Source organism: Phasianus colchicus, chromosome 1 (assembly GCF_987193195.1).
Source record: "Phasianus colchicus chromosome 1, bPhaCol1.hap1.1, whole genome shotgun sequence".
Classification (NCBI taxonomy): Eukaryota; Metazoa; Chordata; class Aves; order Galliformes; family Phasianidae; genus Phasianus; species Phasianus colchicus.
Window position 1 is genome coordinate 177,067,293 of NC_143436.1, and position 25,019 is coordinate 177,092,311.

The following is a 25,019-nucleotide window of genomic DNA, read 5'->3' on the forward strand; positions in this document are numbered from 1 at the left end:
GCACCTTTCTTCTAGCTTTTCAGTATCGGTGAAAAAGGCCAACCCATGTAAGCCAAATTTCTGAGGGTGGAGCAAGCCCCCAAGTCAAAGCAAATTTCTAAGCCAGAAAAATAGCTGAGAACATCATTTCTGAGTTGGAACAAGCATCTCAAAAGCCACAGCCAAATTCGTACTTCACTGAGATTCTGAATGCAGGCTGACAGGGAAAAAGCAACCATTCCTTCCTACAAAGAATCCCAATTAAAATCCAAGTAGATATTTTCTAATTTACATTCCCATTCACAGAAATAGTTCACAGCAAAAGAAAGCCTTTGCTGGCTATAAGCTCTGTTTCTGTACAAAGCCAGACCACAGATGCCCAACTCTGCAGGCTCTCGGAGCACTCTGTGGGAACACCAGTGCACTCAAGGTAAAACAAACAGATGCACTCTACTGCTACAAAGGCTACAAAGGTTGGTCAGTTAGCTTCAGTAGAGACTGAGCGTACCACTGAAGCTTCCTTTATTTTAGCTCACAATATTGCTTCAGGCCTTCCAGTCAGACTTGAGATATGAGGTATTGTTTGTTAAAGCATTAATCTCTCTGAATAAGCTAGGGCTACAGCAACAAAACATTACGATGTGTGGCTGCAAGAAAAATCAGGTTCACAGGATGCAAAGCCTGGTGAGGCATAAGAGGATCCAAGTGATTTTAAGGCTCATAAGTTAGCATGCACACTGCACTTCTGCCAGCCCACTGCTCCTTAAGACTCAGCAATTACATTGTGACTCACTGAAGCATTTCTTTGTGAAACCATTTTTAAAAGTCCACTGAGGCTGTGACTAACCTTGTCACATAGCTATGGAATTCGTTTCAAGGCAATTACTTGTCCATCTGCCAACAGATGCAATGTAAAAACATGGGATGCATCTGCAATACTCATCATGAAGACTCCTCATGAACTCCATCCACCTACCAACAAATATGGAGTGGTCTGACTGGGAGGACCCTCCAAGCTTCCTACTGTAGAGACCTCACTCTTGACAAAACATACGGGCTTGTGAGTTAAAGATCCAAGAAAGCACGAAATCTAAGGGAAGGTGGTACTTCTCTGATTCCTAGTCAGGAAGGGTCCTGGGCTAATCATACTGTACTTATATTGACCATCTAACAGTGCCAGTTAGAAGTAAAATCCTGGGCTCTCAAAGTCTTAACAGATGTTCCATTTTATGTGGAATTCAAGAGTAGGACAGCCAAGGTTCCTGACCTACAAAAGGAGAGAGCCAAAGCACCCGTAAACTTATAAACATGAGGGAGAGAGAATCTGATTTTAGGCATTATAGTCCAACATCGGTTTAACTTGGGATTTCACATTTAATCAATGACAGAAAGTGTCCTGGCTTCTTGTGCCTACAGGTAAAGCTTCAGCATCTAAGTGAAATAGCATGAAACTTCTCCCTGCCTTAACTTTATTCATCATTTGAAAGAGCCCTTTTAAGTTTGGAACTCTAAGAATCAGGGCAAGAAAGTGCTGTAAGGCAAACAGCATCTCAAGCAGTGGCTCATCTGAGAAGACATTAAACCTCCTCTTCTAAAGGGCACTGTATAAAAGGCAGCCTACAGGATAACCAGTTCTTTGCAGGACAGGAATGCTTTAAATAAAAACCAGCAGTCTGTATTTGCTGCTGAGAACAAGCGGAGAGAGGAGACACCCAGCTCTTTTGCCCTTCCTCAAAAGCATGAGCCACTTGTCTTAAAAACTCACTGTATTGGGCGCTGGATACATCTATGCTGGCAGCTTTCTGCTTTTATCACACAGCTTGAGAGCTATCACTACTTCACTCCTCCCACTCAATCTTCTCTTATAAAGAGACCCTCCCAGCACTCACACTACTTCACCCCACAATGAAGTTTTGCTCTCCAGCAACAGTCACAAATGAACAACAGAACTTAGGTCTAACGCTCAGATATTTCCCTGCACGCACCAAGATTAATACATACAATGAGCACAGTCACTTTAATAAAATGTTTGGTCACAGCCATCTGTGCTCAGAAGGGGACTGAAAGGGGACACAAAAGGGCTCTTTCAGTCCTCTGCTCTGCTGTCCCACTAAGCAATCCCATCTGCATCGATGCTGTTTCCATCATCTGATAATAAACAAAGCTGCTTCTTGTAACGTGTCTGTGCTTAAGTCACCGTAACAAACGCCGGTACATGTTAAACGTGCTAACAACGATGCTGCTCTATTTCAGCATGAAAGGTGTCAGTAGGAGCAAGGAGTCGGGGCTTTCTGGAATAACAAAGCCAAGAAGCTTCTGCAGTTTCAGTTGTGACCAACTCAGCGACTCCAAGCAAAGATACGCTTACGGAAACACAGTGCTGGAGAAAATGAAAGCGTGCCACTCTCCCCCTCCTGACTACAGCTCAGTAGTCCATCACTCTCAGCCATCCATTTAAGTGTTTCTGGGCTAAGATTTATGTAGCTTGCTCTGAAAGTAATGCCTCCTATTCTTTTTTTTTCTTTTGTTGAAACTACAACAGATACAATGAGAACAATAAGAGTATTTGGTACAGCAAATTCTCAGCTATAAAATTTTTCAACACAGTCATCACCATTAGTCAATTCATGTGGATGAGCTGGTTGAGACTCTTGATTTTGTGGTGTGACAGCTGTGTAAGGCCATCTGGATGATGCCTTGTCTTTCATGTCTCTGTCACCACTGCCAAAATGCACCACCCACTGCCTCACTGTGCTCACATCCACTGTTTGATCTCCATAAATGTTCAGAAAGCTTCTATGAATGTCAGTGGGTGCCATTTTTTCTGCATAGAGGAACTCAATGACACCTTTGCATCATACACCCTTCCATGTCAGATGCCATTCTGTCAGACTGCCCCTCTGCTGCCATCTGTCACACCACAATACATATCAGAATATTGCTGGGAAGGTTCAACCTCTGTTGCCATACCACCAACACCCATTTCTGATGTCATGGACCAGCATGATAATAAAATAGGAGGCATTACTTTTAGAGCAGTCCTCATAATATGCATTTTTAAAAAAGATTTCTGTAAAATAATGTCAGTTTAGACATGTTGACCCAAGTAGTTATAATTATGCTGAAATTTAAGAGGATATCATTGACAATCTAAGTGATTTTTGTTTCTACAGACCACTATATACATGTACAAAACATAGCAAAATACTGATGCTTAGGCTTTGACTTTGCTAATGCTGAACAGCAATAGCTGTAATAACTTTCCCAGTGCTTCTGACAACCAGAACAGTCATCATTACAAACAGAACAAGTTAATGGTTTGGTCCCTTAGCAGCAGAAGGGCACACAATGCTGCACTAATCCAGCCTCTGGATGGGAGAGGCAGCTGAGGTGAGCCCATAGCATAAAGCATCTTGGAATTTGCACCCTGTTACCTGGGTCTATAGCGAGGCTATCCATGTAGTGTTGAAAAATGAAGGATGCTCAGAGAAGAGAAAAGCAAGAAGCAGATCATACGCTACTTTGAGATCCGTTGGGGAAAGCCATTGCGCTGAATGAGTCAGATTGGGATGAGACACCACACGTCTTACTGCTCCAGAAGACAAAAGAGGGAGAGAGTCTTGCAAAGCAAGAATTTCAAAACACAGTTTGCAAGGATACAAGAGACCTAACTAAGATCAGAGCCAGTACTACAATAAGAGGGAATGCACATCAACTCAGTTTGGTCAATCCTACTGGAACCAGGTAAATATTCCTGAAGTTTTGCACTTTGTCAATATGCCAACATACACACACTGGAAACAAACAAGATACACTAAAGCCAAGCTCTGTCTGTGAAATCTAATGGGCTTTCTAACACTGCACTGAGTATATTTTGTTTATGGGAATCTGTCTGAAAAGACACTATGGCTACTAAACTACATATACTTAAAGCAAAGTATTAATTTCTAGAGAGTGTCTAGAGTGCAATGGGATTATTTAGAAGTGGCATGGCAACCTGTTTGGAAAGTTAGGGCAGCTTTTTTTATTTTTATTATTTACTTTTTTTTTTATTTTATTGTTTTATTTTTATATTTACTGAAGGCAGTTGAATTTCTAGGTTAGTTAATAGTATATATGTACAGGAATAAAAATGTATCATTGATTTATAACAGACTTTTGTATAGCATCTCAGAAAGGACGTGAATGTTCCCTGCTCAAGGTGCGTAGGGATGCACTACCCCCTTTTGAATTCAATGTTAACAAGGATTTGGCCATTTAACAGCGCTGAAACATTGAATATGTTACATAGGATTCTGATCTCTTGAGTCAGTTTAGGAACTGTGAACTTAACCCATTAACAGACCTAAAGGCAAATGATCTTTTGTATATTCAAAAGGAAAATGAGCTCATGTATGCAAGTAAAAGAAATATGTATCGCTACTTCTAAACTGTATATCAGTTCCAGTTCCTCCTTCCCAAAAGATCACCAGTTTTAAATACAAACTATTGCACCACCTCTTTCTGGTAAAAATTAAAAAATAAATTCAGAAAACAATTTCTTAAGTCCGGTTCAGCAAAAAATTAATTATGGGATAATGCACCTCTGAAGTGTTTGCACAATGTAAATATATAAATATGCTTTTTGTGCATAAATATTTAAGAAAACTGAACTACAAAGATTACTTTTATATGAATCCCCTAAGTTTCTGTGATGTGAATAACTCACATTTTATCTTGCATTTTCTGTCTTCGCATAGCGTATTCGATCACTAAATTCATGCAATAAAGTTTGCTTTTTGGAAGAATCTATCAAATTAGTTGATCCAGCATCAGAAATTACTGCAACAGATGGTTCAGCACTGAGCAGCACTAAAACACCAAATGTACCAGTCTTGTGAGCAAATGGGAACATGGAACAATGGCACAGAAGGCACGCTCCACGCAACAAACTTGACACAGTGACAGACACCTGTCCTCCTTCCCTGTGTGAGTGAAATCCACTCAACTCAGCATATCTAAGAAATGCTTACTGCTGTCTGGAGACAAAAACTCAACTCTGCCTCCAAGAGAGCCAATGTTTCACTGTGGGGGGAGACAAATCAGCCCAGTGACAAATATTCCTTAATGGTCTCCCTTCTGCTCACACTAAGCTAGTTGTCACCAACAAAGCCTGTTCTGAAGTGGCTGTGTTGCAAGCTAGCAGCTCAGGTCCAGTATCTGTTCACTCTTGTTCAGAAAACCTCCAAATCCCCAGCCCAGATGCACAGCCCAGAGAAGCTGCCTCTACTTAGGTGTTCTATCAAGGGCTCTCTGCCATATTCTATGACTCAACTCCAAGCCATTTTGAAAGGAGGTTGAAAAGATATCTTCTCTGGAGACACAGAACACAATGGTGTTACCTACAGCCGTAGGACGCTCTGCGGCTCTTGCTGCACATTACTAAGAAAAACTACAGGACAAGAGCTCCCACTGAGCTTAGCACAGCTTTGTTTTAAATCATAGAATGACCTGGGTTGTAAGACCATCCAGTTGGATCACCTAGCCCCACTCCCCCTGCCACAGGCAGGGTTGCCAACCACTAAATCAGACACTAGACCAGGCTGCCCAGGGCTCCATCCAACCTGGCCTTGAATGCCTCCAGGGAGGGATGGGGCATCCACAGCTTCTCTGGGCAGCCTGTGCCAGCACCTCACCACTCTGTCAGTGAATAACTTCCCCTGACATCAAACTAAAAGAGGGGAGATTTAGACTAAAAACCATTCCTTTTTGTCCTATCACTATCTTCTCCAGTAAATAGTTGGTCTCCCTCCTTACAAGCTCCCTTTAAGTAACGGAAGGCCACTATCGCATCCACATTCATCTCAGCAGGGATGCTCAATAAACTGTTCTCCCAGGAACTCATCCCTCTGGACGTCATCTCTTCCTTCTGCCATATCAGCTGCACTCTCAGCTTGGTGTCATCAGCAAATTTGCTGAGAGCACACTCAATTCCATCATCTGTGTCACCGATAAACATTTTAAAGAGTACCAATCCCAAGTTGGCCCCTTGGAGGATACCATTCACTGGACTCCACCTGGGCACAGAGCCACTGACAACAATCCTCTGGCTGAGATCATTCAATAAATTCCTTATCTACTGATCAATGCAACCTTCAAATCTCTCTCTCTCTCCATTTTAGAGAGAGATGGGGGACCATGTCAAAGACCTTAAAGAAGTCCAAGTAAATGGCATCACTTGCTTTCCCTTTGTCCATCAGTGCCATCATTCCATCACAGAATGCCACCAGGTTGATTAGACACAACCTTCCCCTGGTGAAGCCACACTGGCTGTCTCAGATCACCTGCTCCTCCCTCATGTGCCTCAACATCTCTTTAAGGAGGATCTGCTCCTAGATCTTCCCAGGCACAGAGGTGAGGCTCACCAGCCTGTAGTTCCCCAGACCAACTTTCTCCCTTTCTTAAAAATGCAAGTGATATGTTTACCTTTTTCCAGTCACCAGAGACATTCTATGACAGCCATGACTTTTCAAATATGATGGAGAGAGGCCTGGCAATGAAGTCTCCATATAATAAAATTTCTAAAAATACAATTTAAGGGATAAGAACTCCTTACTAAATGAATACTAATTACCAACTATTTCATATATACTGCACAGTTTCATGTAACATAAGCATAGTCAGGACTGGAGTAAGTTCTTCTACGTCAATCCAAAAGTAAGTCATCTCACCACTGCATGTTAACAGTACAGAAAAGAAATTCCATTAAATGAAGCTGTCAATTACTTAACATGCAAATTCTTAAGAGAAATTAATATACTTTGCTATTGAGTTGACTCAGAGTTAAGGAAGTGTGTATTACTATGACTTGGGTAATCAGCATCTATATGTTTCAGGATAAGTCATGTACTCCAAGTGGCAAGCATTAAAAACTATTTGTGAATCGCAGCTGTTTGAACTTTGCACTGGAAACGAAACACAGAAGAAATATGGCTGAACAGAATACAATTCCAGTGTAAGAGCTGAAAAGTTGCATATCCAAATTCAATGCTTCACGTTGTCAAAAAAAGGCCACATTGTTTCTGGTATTCTTTATTAAAAATACTGCTGTACACATGAAGAATGAAAACAGGATTAAAGATGAGTAACACATATTGGGATCATGACATCAGAACTTAACATACTGGTGCTTTTTAGGGGAAGCAGTTGACACCTGAATTACTGAAACAAGGGCAAATCAAAAAATATATAGATACCCTCAACAAAATATTTACAATATAGTAAATACAGCAACAGAATTTAAAACCAGTACAAAAATTAAAATGACCAACATCACATGATTTCAAAGGTTGCCCCGTCTGTGCTTTTAGCTGTAAGAATAGAAAGGTTAGAATTAAATTTCCCATCTAGAAGGACACATCCTGGTGGCTCTTCTTTATAAATACAGACATATAATTCTTCCTATGAATGGACTGAACTAGAACTTTAGGACAACCTTCTAAATGGAATTAAAATGGGGTAGAAGGGCTCTCCCCCAAAAAACACCCAAGCTAAACTTCAGACTGTTTAAATCATTCCCAAATACAAACCAAATGAAATAAATAGGAAAAAAAAAAACAAAGCTCAACTTTTTTTTCTTTTTTTAAATTATCATGTTATGTATTACCTGACACCAAATATTTTCTGGCTGACATTATTTATGTATGAAGACTTATTAGCTGTCTACCTTTTTGTTTTTAAACCAAGTCCTGTGGTTAACTGGGGCTGAAGCAAACTGACATTATGCAAATACACACAGGTTTGCAATTTAGACATGTCTTGCAGAGGGTGGTTTGCTGGTCTAAAAAGGATGAGAATTGAAGCCCTATTTTACCCCTGCCTTACACTTTCACAAAATATTGGTCCACAAATTAAATTTTCAAAGGTTCCCAAACCCCACAACTGAACAGATGATCCCCTTTCATTTTCAAAGAAAACAATACTGGAAAAAACCTCAGCCCGCTTATAAATTAAGCATTTCATATTTCTTCTAGAATACAAGTACTTCTTTTTTGTACAAAAGAATTACAATATGATTTGTCAAAAAACATATAAAAGACAGCTGCTCTTCCTCAAATACATGAGCTAATGATAAAAGACTTTTTTTTTTTTTTTTATGTTCACTTTTCAAAGTTCCTGTTCCTTTTACATTAAAAAGAACATTCTGGCAACTGTTATCGTTTGAATATTAAACATTATGTTCCTTTTAAAATTCATTTGATCAAATGCAACAATAATCGATCTTTAAACTCAACAACTGATGCTACCTCATGTGGATTCAACCACATTTTCTAAAATGTGTAAAGCACATCCCTAGTCTTCAAAGCTTTCGATGTGACGAGAGTTGCTTTCCTTGATGCAAGTCTCAAGGCGGAGAATCATTTTAAAGCTTATAAAAGTGGACAGAGAAATATTAAAAACTTCTCTGAAAACTACAAATATTGAGAATTATTAAAATTGATGCCAGTAACATCAGTTGCAAGTGCTTAGAGTCTGTCCTGACCTTTTGAGTTTCCACATTTTCTCCATGGTGAGCACCCAGTGCTATTAAAACATTCAGTGCTGGGAAAGGATAGATACAGTCTTCACTACTGCTTTAAGAAAGAAAATTCCTACGTATTTGGCAGTCTTCAGTATCAAAGTGTAGGTGTTTAACTAGAAATCCCATGAATACCCAAGTTTGGAGACAACTGCACGTCCAAATATTAGAAAGGTAATTGAGGAGGAAAATTCCAGACTTTTGAGACTGAATTACTTCAGGAATATTCATGTATTGAGTATTATCAAAAGTAATATTACTTTGGGCTAAGCAGTGACTGCAAAGGCACAGCAGATCATTATCCCTCCAGATTCGGGCTGTAAAACTTGAAAAGCTCTTGATGCCAGACAACTGCTGTGTTTAGTTAATCTTCTGTTAACAGTGTCTTTGTATCTGTATCCAGTGTAGCGTACCATAATAAAGCTGTGGTTCAAAGAACAGAACTTTATACAAAAATTATACTGTAAATAACCTAAAGTAATACACTCCTGAAACTTCAGGCATTTTAACACAATTTCTTTAAAAAAAAAAATCTATTAAAAATTGCATAAATGTAAATGCTTCTGACTAGCAGGAAAACATACAAACATTTTTTTAAAAGGCGATGGTTGTGGTTAGAGCAAGTTTGATATGCTCCATAAATGATAGATGTTTCCCATGATGCTATTTTCGTCACTTCGCTTAGACAAAGTTTAATTCAAATAATAGGGAACTTTCTTTCCTTTTTTGCTTTTGGTCAATTCAGTGATACTTCGAGCTGATCAATTTTAAAGGTTCATCTTCTTTTTTTCCGAGCTAACAGTGGGTGGCATACAGAGCTTGCATACAACACACTTTTACAGAGGTTACGAACTAAATGGTAATTAATAGAACACAATTTCTATTAAATTATTTACCTGGTCCTTTATGCTATTCTGGGTGCAAATAATATCAAAAATGAATAAATTTTACTTTATCCTCAGTGACAAAAATGTATCCCAGAAACGTCCTTGCAAAGAGTTTCCCTTAAGTATACAATGTGGCAAAACTTCAGAGATCAGAAAAGTCTTAAAAAAATTAAAATTAGTGCATATACAAGTGGAAAAAATAAAAGCAGGAACATCATGCACCTGATGTGTTCCTTAATCTAAAATAAATTCTTCACAGATAAAGCCTCCCATGGCAGCCTTAGCTCTAGGATAAGTGAAACATTCTTCCCTTCAAGTAACAGTGTACCTGACTGAAGTGCAAGCAGCTTTGCTCATCTCCTGTTTGTTTCCCAAATGTGAAATGAGATGACAACAACAATTCAGCTGTAGTGCAATTTGCTATTGGTTAAGTTCCTCAGCAATGTCCTGCATGCTTTCAGCAAATACTACAACTGACCATTTGCGGCTGCAATCAGTTCTTGAAAAGTATTTTCAAAGCAGCGTTTTAAATCGCTGTAAGTTACCACAAGTACACTCTTCTCATCTCTGGAAATGAGGCTTATTTTTTCTGGCACACCAGCATCTAACTGTAACAAGAATGCAAAAGATAAAATAAAAGAAGCGTGAAATAAATGGCAAAAACATTTCCCCAATAACAAAAGCAATCAATTTCTTCGCAAGTACATTATTTTGGTGCAACTCAGATCCTTCCTTTCTTTGTTAACACATCTGAGCTCCATGAGAACAACATACTTGCCAAGAAATCAAGACATTTTGATCTTAACGTGATGGACATCCCACACCTGTGGACTAAATTACCACTGTTTTCTTCCCTGTCCATAAATCAAGTAATCCTGCAATACTACTTCCCCCTGTACAGAATATCTAGTCTAATTTTCAGATAACTCCTGATGAACAGAATATTTGACATAACATTTGCACATCATCCACTATATTTGCACATAAGATCCACATGCTTCCTAGCAGGACCTCTAGCCCATTCTAAAAATGAATTAACAGATGGACCAACCCCAAGTACTCTTAATAATGATAGAAACCAAAATCTTATGGTTTTGTTGTTTTTGTTTTGTTTTTTTTTTTTTCCATAGTGGACACAAACTAGTTCAAGCCTTTTGTAGAGTACACTTCTTCCCTTATTCTAAGAAAAGTATTACCTACTTACAAGTCCATAAATGAAAGGATAATTCAGGCTTAAAGATTAAAATTTGTTCCACATTTGTTTTCATGTTTTGTTCTGACTTCTCAAATACAATATTAAAGTAATACCAGAACCGAGTTGCATGATCTTCCAAGCAACCTCCATGCAACTCCTGTCACCAATATTTGATGACAATTGCCTGTAATAGATGCAGAAACACTTTTGTAATGAAATCTATTTAGAAAACGTGAAGCTCCACAAATGGCACAGTCTCCCTTAAGGAGGCTGCTGGATTCCTTTCACTAGGAAGTTTCAGGAACAGAGCAGAAAAGTAACAATTCGGGATGCACGTGTGTTACACTACTTACATTAGAGATATATCACAAAGTCTTAATTCAGAGCAGAAAAACATGATAGTTCACATGCTGACAATCTCTTCTAACACTTTCTTATGATCTCACTTTGCAAGACACCTCCAGCAATGGAGAACTGACTCTTGTATTGAAAAGCTTTGTGGCTTAATATGTCAATATTTACAAATTCTGATACTAAAACCTTACAGAAGGTGAAGCAGAGGCAAGCAGGGTATGATATCATTGAGATGATCTTTGGAAATATAGCCCCAGCTATGTAATGTTGTTCTGACTGGCAGAAAGACAATTACATTTGGCATTGAGATTTTGGCTGCTGTCTGAAGCAACGCAGCAAATTAGAAACCACTTGCATTTATCTTCTAAAAATAATATTCTGATTATAACCTTAACAGCTGTAACTTCCTAAATGTAAAGCTTCTGCTTTGTGAATAGCTTAGAAGGACAAAAAAAAGCCAATTAGCTTTTAATTCTTGTAAAGTAGGATAAAACTACAATTCCCTTCCAACACCCACTACAAAATGTTAACATGTTCAGGCTGTGTGAGAAACTGTCCACTGTTCACACTGTCTCTCACAAAATCGGCAAAATATCTTCACAAGTTCAGCATATGGATGATCTGTATTAAGAAAGCCACACAGCTGACTAGAAACATTATATAACTTTCTTTTCCTTTGGATACATAAATCAGTGTCTTAGCAAAAAAGATCTCAAAAACACCATACTGAAAAAAAAAGATCTTTTTTAAACACTGGAGTGAATTTCATTCAAAAAGAATGCTTTTGGGCATAGCAGAAAAGCCCAAATAACCACTTCTACTAGTGAACACTGTGATTTTAGAAATGCTTTGTAGAGTGCGTTTCTGAAGCGAAGTTCTACAAAGCCTTATATTTTTTTGTGTGTTGAGTCCACAACCACAGAAGAGAAGAGCCTCTGCTTAAAAAAGATAAGCCATGAGCATTTATAGAATGAGGCATTCTTTGACATAGTCTCCTACTTACAAATTCAGGACTGCTCTCCACTTGTTACAGAGTTATACTGGTTATCACTTTCAAATCGTGATGACATTTCACTATTTGAATAGCAACATGCTTTTGATTTAGCCTCGTCAATCCTTTTATGCCCCTTTTAAAGCAATTACAGACATCAATCAGAAAGATAAAAAATGGTTAAAAATACGCACAGCAGTGGTCTAACAGCAGATAAAAAGCTGTGACAGTTCAGAAAGAGTTTTCACTGTAAATAGTCAGCTGTTTCATGCCAATGGATCTGAGTATGTACAAACATTCATGGAAAAGAAAGTTGGTTACCTAATCCTAGAAAAGAAAATACTACACAAACTATACATGGTCAGTGTCTGCATTGCCACTCTCTGTAAGGAGTGGAATGACCAGGAGGCTACAAAGAAAAGCAGCATCTTATTCTCCTGCATGTTACTGAATTTTGATAAAACAACGTAAGATAAGTTGAAAGCTGATCTGACAAAAAAAAAAAAAATCAGTTTGTACTTTATGGAGCAAATCACTCTACAATCACTTAAGATCTTGTAGTCTATCTTACATCTCCCACTATTAACCATGAAAGCATTCAGCTAAAGTTTTGCTAGTGGTGCAGCTCTTAGAAGACTGCAAGAATGTGTGTTTTACCAGAAAGAGGCTTAACACAGAAATTTTCCTCACTGTCTAGGACAGTGCTGGATTTTGCTTAAATTTCTATTGCAGTTCCTCTCCTGATATGACCCTCCCGCTTCCACTCTGGCCAGCACAGATTAGGAATGGACCCTCTTGTTTTATGACCATATTATGTGATAACTATATCAACAGAAACCTCTCCCTATAAAAGGGGTTTTACGGATCCTTTATGCTGTATTGAAAAGACCAGAGTAGCATAAAGGGACCAGCATTGCTTATCCACAGTATTCAATGCGTTATAGGATGAAAAGGTTAATATGAATCTCATGCTGTATTACTGAATCCCGAGTATTAACATTAATGTACTACTAAGTTTATTTACAATATCCACAAATGCTTGAGTATTAGCTTTGAGAACACATTGTTTTCAACCAAAATAGGTGAAAAAATGACCATCAGTTAAATCAGCAGAATTAACCTGCCAGTGACAACTTGCTTTGAATTGGAATATTATTCTAAAGAAATTTAACCCATGCAGTTTTTAAAAGCTAACCCAAATACAGTGTACCTTGTTAAGACATGAGATAATGTGACTGAGGTCAATCCAAGGAGTACCCGCTTCTGTCACCTGATGGAAAAGGTGATCTCGAAAGAGCTTTAGTAAATACCTGTCTCCAGTTTCTGACCACGTTGGGTCTTTCTGAAACCTGGTGTAAAACAAAGGCTCATATTAACTTCAGAAAGTTAAGACAAAGCAAAGCTCATATATACACATGACTGTGCTATCTGACTGAGTCACCCTACTGCTCTGCTGAGCTTCCTGTTAAGATCTGCAATAAATTAGTATCTCTTGCCACACTGTCAGAAGATGACGCATTCAGAGCTTCTCAGCTAAAGTATCTGAAGTTAATGCCTATGAAAGGCCCACAGAAAAGCAACAGAGGAAAACAGTGGCCTTCTTTAACAAGTTTACCACGTAAACGTTAGAAACTTTGCAAACAACTCTTCCAGCCAAGTCTATTCAATTATGCATAAAACAAGAGCCAATGGAAAACCAAACAGGAACACTTAATTTTTATGCTGTACCTCATAAAAAAAAAACAAGCTGATAATTAACAGGCTTAAAACAGATATCTACATAATTAGCTGCAGTTCAAGACAGTTACGCTTTTCCTCAAGAACTATCATTGTTCACAAGGAACTAAGAGAATCCAATTGGAAGAAACCTTGACATATCTATGTGTAGTCTTTTTGTTTGTTTAATATTTTGTCAAAGTTGCTTATGTTTTTTTTCTTACTGTTTCAAGAGTTAACACCTAATCGCTTCAGAGGCAAACATGGGGAAAAATGTTCAGCTTAAATTTACAAGGGAAGAAATTTTGCATTGGAAACTGGGTTTTGCATGCTCTACACCACAAAAACAAGAATTTCTTACTCTGGCCTCTCATTGATTGTTCCCAATTTTGCTAGAAGCCTAAACAACCTTCCATTTTGCACCTCCTAGAAAACAAGAAAGATTATTCAAGTTTCTGAAACATAAAATTAAGACACTTATTTACCAAAGTTATAGCACAGTAATGCTAACGAAGCACTATGAACTACAATAATTGATTTAGTCTAAGAAGATGGTGTAATTTTTTCAGAAAGAGATCTAGATCCAATACATTATATTGCGTATTGGTAGCCCAATTCTAATCTTCACACTTCGCATTTAAGTGTGGAGATTTAATAACCAGTGACAACTTGCTGCCCTAACAAGAACTGGATCAGGCAACCTATCACTACCTGGAAACTAGTCTAGCCTCCCTTGCCAGCCTACATTCAAAAATAAATTAAAATACAGTTATGTTAAACAAGAATTTAACACACCTTGTGTGCTTGTATACATATACACATGCAAGCTAGAGTGTAGAAATAAATAGTATAAATAGCTGATTTAAAGCATATGGAGAAGAAACATTATCTACTACATGCGCTCTTGAAAAACATTTTGTAGATCATTAGAAAATAGTGCATAGCAATAACATCATACTGAAATTGGAATTGCAGTCTAGTCCCAAATTTTTGAAACAAGTTCTTCCAAAAAATCTAAAAATATAATTTTTGATTTTAATGCAGTATAAACTCTAAGTACTCTGATAACAGAGGCAAAGCAATCAGAACAAACTCGCACAAAAGACAGAACATTAGCATTTTAAGATGCTTAAAATACATGTAATCAATTGAAAAATTGATTTCATACATCCTTCATTGTCATTTAAGTTACAATAAAAAGTGTTATATCTTAAGCTAGCTTGCATTTATACCATGGATTAATCTTCTGTTTAAGCAAAGCTGCTCAAAGCTGATATGAAAAAAAAAATACTCTCTCCTGACATTATTCATATTCTCCAGTGGCCCAGCTCTCAGATGTTATTCATGCTAAGCTGCATCTCACTCCATGCATGATCATATTGATTTCAAATTAATTCAGTCTGGAGTAGATTACTGTGCACAGCTGGGTAAATAAAGTAGGTCAAGGTGATAACAGTTTGACCTCAAACAACCCATGGGGTAGCAAGATTTTTATTACCAGTCTAAAAAACGCACAGCAGAACAGCTTGTACTTGAATTAAAGCTGCATTTGGAGATCGACAGTAAAGACTTACCTTCTCCAGCTAGCAGAGGTCTATACAACCTCAAAATTATTTTTTGGCATGTGCCAAAAACACAAAAGCCAAAACCACATCTGTGTGAGTGCTACAACCTTGTAGATTCCCTGTCAGTGGTAACAGAATTGAGCAACAACACTGGCTCTAAGCCTCCAGGTGGCCTCTCTGCAGGCTTGGTAGCACATAAGGCAAGGAATTCTCCTAGAGTGGATTAAAGGACTTGAAAACAGAATTTTGCATGCTTGAATGTTGTGACACGTAGATAATGGGAATATTAAGGTGAGGAAGGAAAAGGACAGAGTAACAGGGTCACTACTGTGTGAAATGTGAGCAACAATATCCATGGCTTCAAGAGAACACCAACATTATTGTCTACACACAAACCACCTCCTACATCATAAGCCTCCAAGCTGTGATGACTGCATGCTTGGAGAACATGCAGAAAAATAACATACATGCTACTATCGTTCTAGCTTTCTCCCCTAAGCATCTGCTTTGGAGCAATAACAAAGAGAGGATATCAGGCTAGACTTAAGTGACACTGTTGCTATTATGACATTGCTACTTATCCCTGCTAGATAAACAGCTAATGATGAACGAGCAGCTATGCAACAGTTTGGATTTGCAGTGGCTCTTCTCACCTGCCAGTGAAAAGCAACTGCTATTAAAAAACCTGACTGACAATGCAGATTGCTTCATGATGATTATAGGACAACCTCCCATTTTTATTATGGGAAAAAGTCCACCCATTTCAAATTTGAGTAGGCACGCTGGGCCACCTTGACAAGAAGCAATCTTAAACATTTAGAGCAGAAGTTGTAGTTGAGTGCAATAAGAAGAGTGAACACCTATCATGTAGAGCTCTGCATCCAGAGGAGGCACCATCCTGCTCTTCTGCTGCTCTTAGCCATGAAAGATTTCATTATCTTTCATAAAGACGGGAAAAACAGTTGGTTATCCAACACACGAATGGTAGAGAAACAGTACCAGAATACCATTTGTTGCCTATTTAAACATGCTCAGTGATTGCATTCAAGGGAAATGAGTCACAAGTCTTGATTTAATCCACAGAAACCCAATATCCTATCCTACTCAAATCCTCAGTCATATAAAAGCCTTTAAAATGTACTTCAGTCTTGTTTGAAAATTCTGTGATCAGTGACTTCTGAAGAGCAGATAAGACGAGGCTTAAACCCTTTCCTGCTGAGCAAATACACGTTTGCACAGGACAAAGTACATATTTCCTTTGTAGCTAGCACCTGATACCTTGACTGAACTTGATAGATCAGCCAGACTCACACAGCAAAATGTGAACGTTTTAGGGAAACTGAAGATGACTATCAGGACCTTTATCTCCATAATCTAGCATTCATTCAGAAAGAAAAAAATGCACAAAGGTAAGTAGCACTGAAATCTAAATCTATTCAAAAATATAAAGAAAGCATTCTTTTGATCTTGAATATAAGCTACATGATCTAGTGTGAGGTGACATGGCATTATTTACTCAGAATACTACTTTTCAATCATTCAACACAGAAAATATTTACTCAGGACTGCTGGTTGGACATGAGGATGCTACCTAATTAAAAGCCCAGCCAAGCACATTCTAAAACTAGTAGTTCTTGGAGCTGTTGGACTTTCAGTACTTTGAAGAGAGTTCTCAAGGCAGCTTACTTGGGTTGCTAAACAAAGTAAACAAATAAAAAAACTGAAACTACAAAACATTCCCTCTGAAGGTACAGCTGTAGGAATACATTCTATAGGTCTTCCTGTGCAGATTACTTAACGATTTACCTTTGCAAGGTCTTCCTCAATAACATCATTTCTCATTTGAGCAGCATCCAATTGAGTATAGAATCGCGCACCAATCATAGGCATGATATCATTTACACTGCGAAGCCTGTTTTGGTCAGTCAGCAAATACCTGCCAAAATATCCCCACCCCCCAAAAAGATTACTTACACAAACTGCAAGTGCCAAAAAGTTCATCCTGTTATGATTTTACTTGACCCCAATGTTTGTTTAATTTATGAATTGACAGCTTTTGTATTTAAAAAAAAAAAAGATATTAACAGAGAAAACATTTGTGCTAATTTACTTGCCTACTTCCAGACAGTTATTTGTATTAGCTAGGGGAGGGCTCTCATGGGACTTCCTAGCTCATCCCACTCAAACAACATAAGGGAAGATGCAAAGATTCAGATTATGACGCAATCGTTTTTCCAATGAGAGAAGGGACAGAGAAACCTACTTTTACTTCTTAGGCTGTAAGAGTAGAAACGTTGACTATACTAAAGAACACCACAAAATAATATACAACTGAGAAAAAATAGCACTGAAGTCTTTGGTCAAAAAATCAACATGCCTATCCCTTAACTCCTTCCATAACTATGATACAAGACAAGGATACTGCTATGGTAAATAAGAAGCAATAAATCCCAGAATGGAAGATTAGACTTAAAAGGCTTGGGTGTTTGTTTTTATGTTGTTTTTGGTTTGTGTTTGTTTTGTTGTGTTGTTTTTTGGGAGGGAAACTTGCTTTGTATAGTTGCTTAAACATTAATACAATCTTACTAGGAGCTTTAACAGGATATTGATTTTTATTAGTTATATCATAAAAATACACATATGAATTAACTTCAAATGTTTGCATAGACAGCACGTTATTAAACATTATCAGTTAATGAGAGTAAACTGTACTCTTATTTGCATCTGAAAGTGTTATTTTGACATTTTCAACCATACGTTTAAAAAAGTTATCATCACTTTCAATAATATTTTACAGGAAAATAAAAACAACGGCAAAGAAATGTGGTAGCAAACTTACAAGATCAGATTCTTCAGATCAGAGGAATAGTTGATTGTCACCAGTTCCATGGCTTTCTGCAAATTCTCTCTCTGAATTCCTGATAAAGAATTGCAAGCCAAAGCCAACACAACTTTCCCCAGGGAGATCAGATCTGTTTGCTAACAGGGAAAACATGCACAGATAAGATTCGTAGTACAGATAAATATTACATACATTACTAGAGGGCATTTAAGACAGTTCTTCAGTAACCTTTGAAGAATTTGAACAACTAAACGTTATAGCTGTGCAATACAGCTGTCCAAGTAGTTAAAACATCCACAGGAGAATTTTAGTACCTAACAATTTCAGGGTAATATATTTATCTTTGAAAGCTTCAAATTTACCCATTTTTATCTTAAGGATAATACCAGAGTGAAATCTTTGTAGAGCTTCTGCTCACTACAGAAGAGGTTCTCCTAGCCACTCATGCACTCATTCCTGAGGAATCAAGTAGTTGATAGCAAATTGCACATCTTCTTGATACAAGATGCAAAAATACCTATCAAGGATTATTTGTTAAAACAGAAATATTGGAATCCAGCAGGTCAATATTTCTGTTTTAATAAAACAACTCAAAGATTTTCATCTCTTCTGGCCTGTGTGAAAAGATAAAAACTGCCTGAAGTAGCCAAACAGGAACAGACCTGTGCAGCTAATGAATGGAACAGAATCCCATTTGTGAAGAAAACCTTAGTATTACTAACCATTTTGCTTAAGAGTAGAACACTTCTTAAAAGATGAATATGCTATACAGACTTAGTTGCAACAGAAACTTCTGCCATTTTTACTACTTTAAACAATTGCTACCAGAAGTTACTGTAAAAAGTAACATCAGATTTTGAAGTTCTCTCTAAAAACAGGACCCCAATTCAGTAGGGAACAGTAATATTCATTGCAGAAGATGCCCAATTCTTCCCATACGAAGCCTTTCAAGTGCATATAAACTTGGCCAAACTTGAAACTGCACTGGATGAGTTCTTCAGATTGAATTTAATAATCAGCTACAGATACTTGCTGACTTTTTCTAAGAAAAGATACTTTTGTGAAAAGTAAGGAGGTGACTGCTATTATTCATCGTGAATGTCAGTTCCATATTCTGGAGGAAGGAGATGATGTTTAGCAGAGCATATCATCATACAAGGAATATAGCTTCTGTCATTTCTGTTAGAAAGGCCAAAAATTTGGTAGTGGGATAACATTTAAAGTTCTGTGTAGAATTTTGGAGCTAGAACTTTGGGAAACTGCCGAGATGGTGGATGTGTCACAGCCCCTCACAGCTGTTCCACCCAGAGGGGTAACAGTCTCTGCTCTTCCTTTGGCTGCAGCAGCTGAAGGGAGCTTTCCCTTTGGCTACATCTTCCAGATGTTGAGGCACAACGTAAAAAACATGTTTCCAGGTCTATGAACATCCCTGCTGATTCTGTATCAACTGCTAAAGTACGATTAAGCAGCACAATTTAAATGAATAAGCAATGTGACAGAAGTTAAAAAGCATGGTACAAGGCAGTCACTAATGAAGACAGAAACCAGATGTGGCAAATAGAACAGAAACAAGGACAATACATGAAAGAGATGGGACTGGCATTTGCTAGACTTAATTTCCTAAGGAACCAAGAATTCCTGTGCATCAGCATTGCTTTGTACTTTGGCAAAGAGAAATGAATGAGACCAACAAATCCCATCTTGGTGGGATCCTGTTTACATTCACTATCAAGTACAGTCAAGTTGAGCAGCAGAAGACACTGCTATAGTAGTAAATAGACAAACTGCTGAAGAGGTATCTGCACTGAGACATCTTCACTCAGCACAATGGCCTTTTTTTGCTTTTTTTTTTTTTAGATTTTTTAGTTTTTTTTAGTTTTTTAGGTTTATTTCCAAAAGACTTAGGGAAAATAAATATTTGTATTAATCTTAAAATGATCTTTGTTCTTTCTCAAGTCTCCTACTTAAAACCTTCTAACATTTAATAATTGATGAGACAGTATCATATATAAATTCTTCATTATCACCCAACCTTGACTGATATACCCAAAACATAAAAATTAATCCGATGTAAATATCATCTTTCCTTGCTTAGACACTATCATAATGCAGATTGCATTCAATTTTAAAATTGGTTGAGAAAAGAGTCTACATAACTTCAGACAGGAAATTCTGAATTCAGGCTTTTTTTTTTTCTTTTTTTAAACCATTTGACTTGCAACATAAATTAGCATTTGTTTCACGAAGTACACCTAATACAAAACTTGGCAGAGATGACAACACACCAATGCAGCCTCAAAGATACATAATTCAAGTTACAGCCAATGATCGACTTATGTTTTGATTGCAAAACTGGCGTGGATTCATCCAGCTAATTTTAGGAACTGAAATGTTTTTTTTCCTCTTGTGTCTGGCTAGATAGTGGAATAAATATGAGGACTTCCAGAAATCAGGTTCCTATTTCAGAAGGGATCAAACTACCACCTTCTGACCAACTCTGTCTCTCCAAACAAGGTAAAAACTTCCTAGGAACTGAAGTACACCATCTTTCTAAAAGGAGAAAAATCTACATACTCCTGCTAAACCTTAACCTTCCTCACTGAAAAATTCATTCATTCACTCAGCCCCTTCAGCTTCAAGGCAGAGGAAGTTTAAAGGAAGCACACAATAACTAATAGATCTTCTTGGAGCAAGGACATCATAAGTAAATAGTATTCCTGCAGCAGCTTTGCCAGTTCAGATAGGTCATCAGGTACAATCATTCATCTGCTTACAACACAGCATATTATGCTTTTCACATATTTAAGAATCACACCAGCTTACCAGACATTTGCTATGGTAATTATCAACACTAACTATTAAGTCATACTAAGTTGATTCATAACTTCAAAAGAAAACTTTTATACCTTTTAAGTACAGGGTATATTTTGTCCAGAAATGTATCTTTTGTGCAGCAAATAGCCATTTAAATAGCAATTCAATTAATAACAACAACTAGTCTGCAACAACCTCTATCTCCTGGAAGACTTTGCTAGTAAAGATTTTTATCACGATCATCTTGGTCACTGATGGAAATATAAAGTAGCATTCAGCTAAAAACCAGCCTCTGGGAAATACCTTCTGAAAGAGCCTTCACCACTAATGTTTCCCTGTTATCAAATGAATTTTAAATATGTCATGAGTAGATTAAAAATTAATTGAATAGGTACCCCTCCACAATTTTAATGTTAAAAACAATTATGTGCTACTATGCACAAAGCCCTCAAGATATCTGAGCATTTCATGCAGTTGGCTTTATTAGCTAAACACATAAGCTAGTCAAATAAGAAAATGGATCTTGTTGAAAGTCAGATTTAAGTTCTTTGAAACTGATGTTACTCTGTTTATCCTATTTCACTGCTGTGCTTGGATCAGTAGCAGCTCAAGTTCTATGATCCACTCTACGATTTTGTGGATTTGTTCATCCTTTTAAGCTCTGGAATTGTAGTTAGAAATCACTCCAAGTTCCTAGATTACTTTTTTTTCTTTTTTTTTTTAATTTTTTTTTTTTAAGTCAACATTAATAGTTAAGATGCCTCTTCAGTTAGTTTCTTAAAATTTAGGGAGGTGCATGTCAAAGTTATTTTGGTTTACTACATTTTTTTACTACATACTTTGAGCAAATGTTACCTTACAGCCTTTGCTAAATCAATAACACTTATGCTTTCTCTTCATTTCACATGGAGAGGACTAACTTTCATTTTATTCCAAATACAGAAATACGTATCAAAACTTTCCACTGTTTCCTGCATCGCCACTTCCAGTATTACTACACAAATTTAGTAACTGATTGACTTATAAGACTGGATGTGAGGAGGGTGAAGACGATGTATATAAGATTTAAGCATCTTGTTTTTAACTTAAGTCTCTATTCATATATTTAGCTTCCCATATTGTTACCTTTATTTAACTCTTAAATGATCACATAAGCTAATGCATTTAACACAGATTCTGAAAAACAGACCATAAAGAACAATTGCATTCCTTTTGCATAGCTCCTCTCTGTTCTGGTCAAATTCTTTCCTATCTTATGTTAACAATGGGAAATAGCCAGAAAGTGAAAAATGCTAACAAAAATACCTTCCTGCACTGAAGACAACAACAAGGAAATGCATATAAGCTGGGCAGTAAACCAACAGATAACCTACATTTTTAACAGTCACAAGAGTCCCAGAGGAATTCAGGAACTGGGTCATGGATCGAGAGGAAGAAGAACAAGCTGCAGCTGTTATTTTGTAGTGCTATCTGGCTAGGTCAAACAAAAGGTAGGACATGATAAATGACCCCTGAATTTCAAGGAATTAATTCCATCCAGAATCTCTGAAGGAACAAAATCAATTGTGAGAGCCTGGCCTCTCCAGAGGAAGCAACAAAAAGGAAGTAAACAATGTTTTCTAACTCCAGCATATACCTTCCACATTTAAAGAGTACTGCAGTTTTAGCAGCAATACTTGAACAATTTAAATACTAAGAAAGTATAATACAAGTAAACAAAACCCATATCTAAACAAAACTAGGCATTACACCAAGTTAGTTGCCAAATGTTGGGCTCCTACAGTTCTAAAAGCTTTTGACAGATTGACACACCTGAAAGCGTTCTTAGATTTGTACCTCCAAGTATATTAAATATTCTGCTTTAAAATTTCAGAGATATTATGACATTCAAGTATGATCTGTTTTCCTGCTGCTACTCAAGTAAACTTCAGTAAGTATTTAATCATAATCTCATTATAGTTGTAGGATTGAAACATCTCACTTACATGTATCCCTATATTCTCTTGGCTGTTTTCCATTGTGTGACTACCACAAGCCCATTGATATATAGTTGTTGGGGTGTAGGGGGGTCCTTTGAAGTCCTACCCAAAGCACACTGAAAATTGCTTTACTATATTATTCCAAGAAAAAAAAAAAAGTTGCTATGTTCTAGGACAAGGTCTCCAATGAGCTAGTTTCTGCCTGGCCAAAGTTCAAACATTTCATTTATTACTGGAAGACTCTGAATGAGCAATTTTCTCACAGTGAATAATCTCGATTAATGAAAATAAATTAAATCCAACTCCCTACTGTAGTCTTTCACTCCCAGTATGAACAGGGTACGTGATGACTGCTGAAGTAATGTACTTTACCCTGAGGGGAAGTTAGGGAAAGAGGCACTTCTGTACACAGTGATGCTCCAGATGACTGTGGAACAGTTTTTGTTAAGTCTAAAGGGATTCTTCTTAATTCAGGAATTATGCAGAGTCCACACTTCAGAGAACGTCAGGAGAACACGGAAAAACTAGGAGCCTAAAATAAAGATACACTCGAACCTTTTAGGAGTGAGGAGAAGGCCTAAATGCAATTACTTAAAAAGATCTCTTACTCCTCCGTGAACAGGCATTTGTCACAATTATTTTTGTTAAAACATACGAGAAAGAGCAAAAACTGCTACTGAAACATTTTCTGATCTCTATCACTAAATGCAAGATTTTCCTTTCTCTCATTAAAAATCTGTGATTCCAACAATTTCTGAATTATTTTGTTAAATACTAGTAGTTTGACCTGTTCTGCAAGTTTGCTGAAATTTCAGAAGCAGAAGATAGTAAAATGAACTTTCAGTTTTCTAAATTACAAACAAATTTAAGCTAAGATCAAATCAGGAATGAAAGACACAGTTCTTTAGAGATAGATACATCAACTACAATTCAATTAAAATATTAAACTTCCAGGAGGAATCACATTGGTTTTCTGTACTCTCTGGGCCAAGTCACCAACCTCACTATAGCACTGTTGTCTTACCTGAAACTGAGCCATTAACGCCAGTGGATTATTTTGACTGTTGTCAAATGTTAAAACATCAAAGATTCCAACACAATTTACTCGTAACCTTTGGAACAACAACAACAAAAAAAGAACAAGTGTCATTACGTTTTGTTGATTACTCTATTTATCCCAATATTCATACCACTGAATGCCTTAACTGAATGGTTTAACATGACAAAAAAAGGCATCTTAGTACTGTAAAGCATAAAATATTGATTTTAATGTTTTATAATTCAGACAGACGGTCTTCAATTTACAAATAAAGCATTAAGTTACTAAACTGGCAGTAGAGGACTTGACCAGTATTGTGGGGACAGTGCATAAACCTTCCTGAAAGATGTATAGAACTTGGGGAAAAAATCCTAACAAATTAAGCACATTGTCTCGTATCAGTTAAAGGTAACAGCTCTTTCTAATTAGATTTGTTATTTGTCTAACAAAAGTTCATGGTCAGCAGCCACCATGAATATAGACCATGGTATACAATGAAAATTAATGCTTTCATTACCTTGTCTTGCCAGTTACTAGAATCTTTGTTGGATCCATAACTCTGCATGCTAGTCCTGCTGTATGAATGGTCCGTAAGGCAGAGCTGAGCTGCACGATATATGCCCATATCAATGACTCTGGAAGCAAACCTGCATGCTGTCGTGGTAGAGGTCCATCATGCTGACCTAGTAAGGAAAATATTCTTAGTACTAACAGATGGCTACTACAAAAAATTAAAGCTAAACATTTTGAAATATAAAGTTACTCCTTTAATTGATTTCTTAATCAATGGCTATCAAAAGACAGATAGATATTTTCTTTTAATGATTTTTATTTAATTTTATTTTTGTAACTACAATAAACTTTAAAAAGCTCCCAATTCCCCAGGTATTATTATATCCACTCACATTCAGGAAAACTATGATGATTTTTAAGTTCAGAATGAATATTCACTGCAAAAAGAGCACCATTTAAAATTTCTGGAAGTAGGTATTTCAGAAGTAAAAATAATGGTATTAAAAAAAAAACAAGTACATATCAGAATAGCTGCAACAGATCCTGTTTCATCTCCTTTACTGTAGGGAGGTATACAAGTCAAACATG

At 37.1% G+C, this 25,019-nt stretch overlaps 2 protein-coding genes across 8 annotated transcripts in view; one reads left to right on the forward strand and one right to left on the reverse strand.

The window, feature by feature from the left end:
• FLT1 (fms related receptor tyrosine kinase 1) overlaps nucleotides 1–2,890 on the forward strand; it is a 101,646-nt gene extending 98,756 nt beyond the window's left edge. For both annotated transcript variants that reach the window (XM_031615594.2, XM_090133659.1), the window contains one exon: nucleotides 2,233–2,890. In XM_031615594.2, coding sequence (XP_031471454.1) covers nucleotides 2,233–2,437 — 205 coding nt within the window. In that variant the 3' untranslated portion in view covers nucleotides 2,438–2,890. The remainder of the gene's footprint in view (nucleotides 1–2,232) is intronic.
• A 6,169-nt stretch (nucleotides 2,891–9,059) lies between these two features.
• PAN3 (poly(A) specific ribonuclease subunit PAN3) overlaps nucleotides 9,060–25,019 on the reverse strand; it is a 75,444-nt gene continuing 59,484 nt past the window's right edge. For 4 of the 6 annotated variants that reach the window (XM_090133709.1, XM_090133699.1, XM_090133721.1 and 1 more), the window contains 7 exons: nucleotides 24,436–24,601; nucleotides 23,904–23,991; nucleotides 18,084–18,223; nucleotides 17,051–17,180; nucleotides 14,041–14,105; nucleotides 13,174–13,312; nucleotides 9,060–10,031 (listed from right to left, as the gene is read on the reverse strand). In XM_090133709.1, coding sequence (XP_089989835.1) covers nucleotides 9,891–10,031; nucleotides 13,174–13,312; nucleotides 14,041–14,105; nucleotides 17,051–17,180; nucleotides 18,084–18,223; nucleotides 23,904–23,991; nucleotides 24,436–24,601 — 869 coding nt within the window. In that variant the 3' untranslated portion in view covers nucleotides 9,060–9,890. Of the gene's footprint in view, nucleotides 10,032–10,619; nucleotides 10,803–13,173; nucleotides 13,313–14,040; nucleotides 14,106–16,522; nucleotides 16,619–17,050; nucleotides 17,181–18,083; nucleotides 18,224–23,903; nucleotides 23,992–24,435; nucleotides 24,602–25,019 lie in introns of all 6 variants that reach the window. The other 2 variants (XM_090133731.1, XR_016463219.1) reach the window with 2 other exon arrangements.